Below are 1862 nucleotides of genomic sequence, written 5' to 3'. Positions count from 1 at the left end.
TATGTATAAAAGACAATATAAAAAAAGATGGTCCCTTTTTCGCTCTGGTTACATTTCTTAAAATATACTTTTGCTCTAAATGTAAATGCTAACCTTTTAGGGGTAAAATGTGTCTTCACATGTTTTGCACATCAACTCACAAGTAAAGCTTCAGATGAACATTTAGCCTGATGGAGCCCTGGCCCTGGTATACCAGAAAAGCCTGGATGCACTCATCAACCTAGATCAAGCCTGGTCTTATCTCTCTCTTATCCAGGATTTTTTAATTCCACCTGGACATTGGCTGCGTCTTCCTATTTTTCTATATATTTTAAAGAAAAACAGGTATCTTCTCCCCCAATGTAAAGTCTTTTGCCGCTGTTGTTTATCTTTTTTTGAAGATTGTCTCAGCTGGGGAAATGTGCAAAAGACAAAAAGCTTGACCTTCGTTTCTTTTTTTCTCAAAGTTGTATATCTATGAAGGGGACATTATAGGCAATTAAATTAAATGAATCATTTGATTTTTAAAGATAGATTCATTTTATGTGAAATTACTTACTTGGAATAGTTTAACCAATGACATTAAGCTTGGGAAACCAAAGGTAATTAGCTCAACTTCTATAAATTGACCACAAGAGGGCACAAGAGGCAAGTTTATTTCCTGTGTCTTAAAACTTTGTCGTATCTAATACTGTTTTTCTTATTTTATTTGCCCATCTCTACAATGGTAATAGATAATTAGAATATATTTTTATTTTTGGTAAGTTTAGACACAGCATGGTTTGCTTTCAGCTGCAGCAAACTGAGGAATTCCTGGCTAAGTAACAAATAGAACCATCCACGCTGGACCTATGTGGGTAAAAAAACGTTTAAGGTCCTTGTTTATGACTGTATAACTTTATTAATGAAAGCTTACACCTCCAGCTATGAGCAGAGAAGACATAAAACACACACAAGGGAATTCATCCTAAATGCTGAGGCCAGAAAACAAAACATAAAATCAGATATTTTTGTCTTGTCTCTTCTCAAGCTGATCTCTTCAAATATGTACAGTAAAGGAGCAAAATATTAATTAGCTTTATGCCCTTATATCATATTAATAAAGCAGTTTCTCATTTTAACTATTTTCAGGGAACTTGTGCACTTGCATATATTGCATCAACATTTCCAAAACCTATTAATTAGAGACTAAACCAGGAACTCTGATGGACCTAACCTTTAGGGTCAGATTCAAATATACATTCAGATAACATATTATTAGTTGTCATCTTCTTCAGACTCCTCTAACTCATCGGACTCCTCTGACTCTTCCAGGGCAGCTTGCTGTTCTTCCAAATTGTCTTTGAAATCCAGCTCTTCCTCTGGAGTTGGATCCAGGGCCTCTGTAATCTCTGGTCCATCAGGATATTCTTTCTGTGGTAGTGGGGGAATGGGTGGACTGTACACCTCTCCTATATACTTCAGGCCCCATCCAATATATATGTTTTCAAACTTCCTATACAGTTGGTGAAAATGACATGTCTGTTAGTTGTAGTGTTAGCATCAGGATACATTTAGAAAAAGCAATGGAGTTATTAACCCTTGCACTTACTTTCCAGACGAGTAAGCAAACGCTCCTGGCCAGAGGTTAGAACGCAGCACAGCTATTGCATGCTCAGGAGTTAGATGGGAGGACAACTTGGAGCTCCATGGAGGCATATTAAACATTTCTGAAATATAAACAGACACACGATTTAGCTTCAGTCTAGAATGCAGCAGTTTGATTGTCTGCTGGTCTTTCTCTTTGTGTTCTGGTGCCTTTTTGAAACTTGGTTATTAAAGGAATAGTACACCCAAAACATGATTAGCCTTCATTTTCTACTCACCCCCATGCTGAACAACAC

The 1862-nt window shown here is 36.9% G+C and overlaps 1 protein-coding gene across 1 annotated transcript in view; it reads right to left on the bottom strand.

Moving 5' to 3' along the window:
- Window positions 1-998: 998 nt before the first annotated feature.
- Window positions 999-1862, bottom strand: part of rsph4a (radial spoke head 4 homolog A (Chlamydomonas)) — a 9380-nt gene continuing 8516 nt past the window's right edge. Inside the window, exons 6-7 of the mRNA XM_015399191.1 lie at window positions 1571-1688; window positions 999-1474 (exon numbers count right to left, since the gene is read on the bottom strand). Of these exons, the coding sequence (XP_015254677.1) occupies window positions 1237-1474; window positions 1571-1688 (356 nt within the window). The 3' untranslated portion in view covers window positions 999-1236. The remainder of the gene's footprint in view (window positions 1475-1570; window positions 1689-1862) is intronic.

This window comes from Cyprinodon variegatus, unplaced genomic scaffold (genome assembly GCF_000732505.1).
Source record: "Cyprinodon variegatus isolate N-32 unplaced genomic scaffold, C_variegatus-1.0 Scaffold993, whole genome shotgun sequence".
Taxonomy (NCBI): Eukaryota; Metazoa; Chordata; class Actinopteri; order Cyprinodontiformes; family Cyprinodontidae; genus Cyprinodon; species Cyprinodon variegatus.
This window is presented reverse-complemented; position numbering and strand designations above follow the sequence as displayed.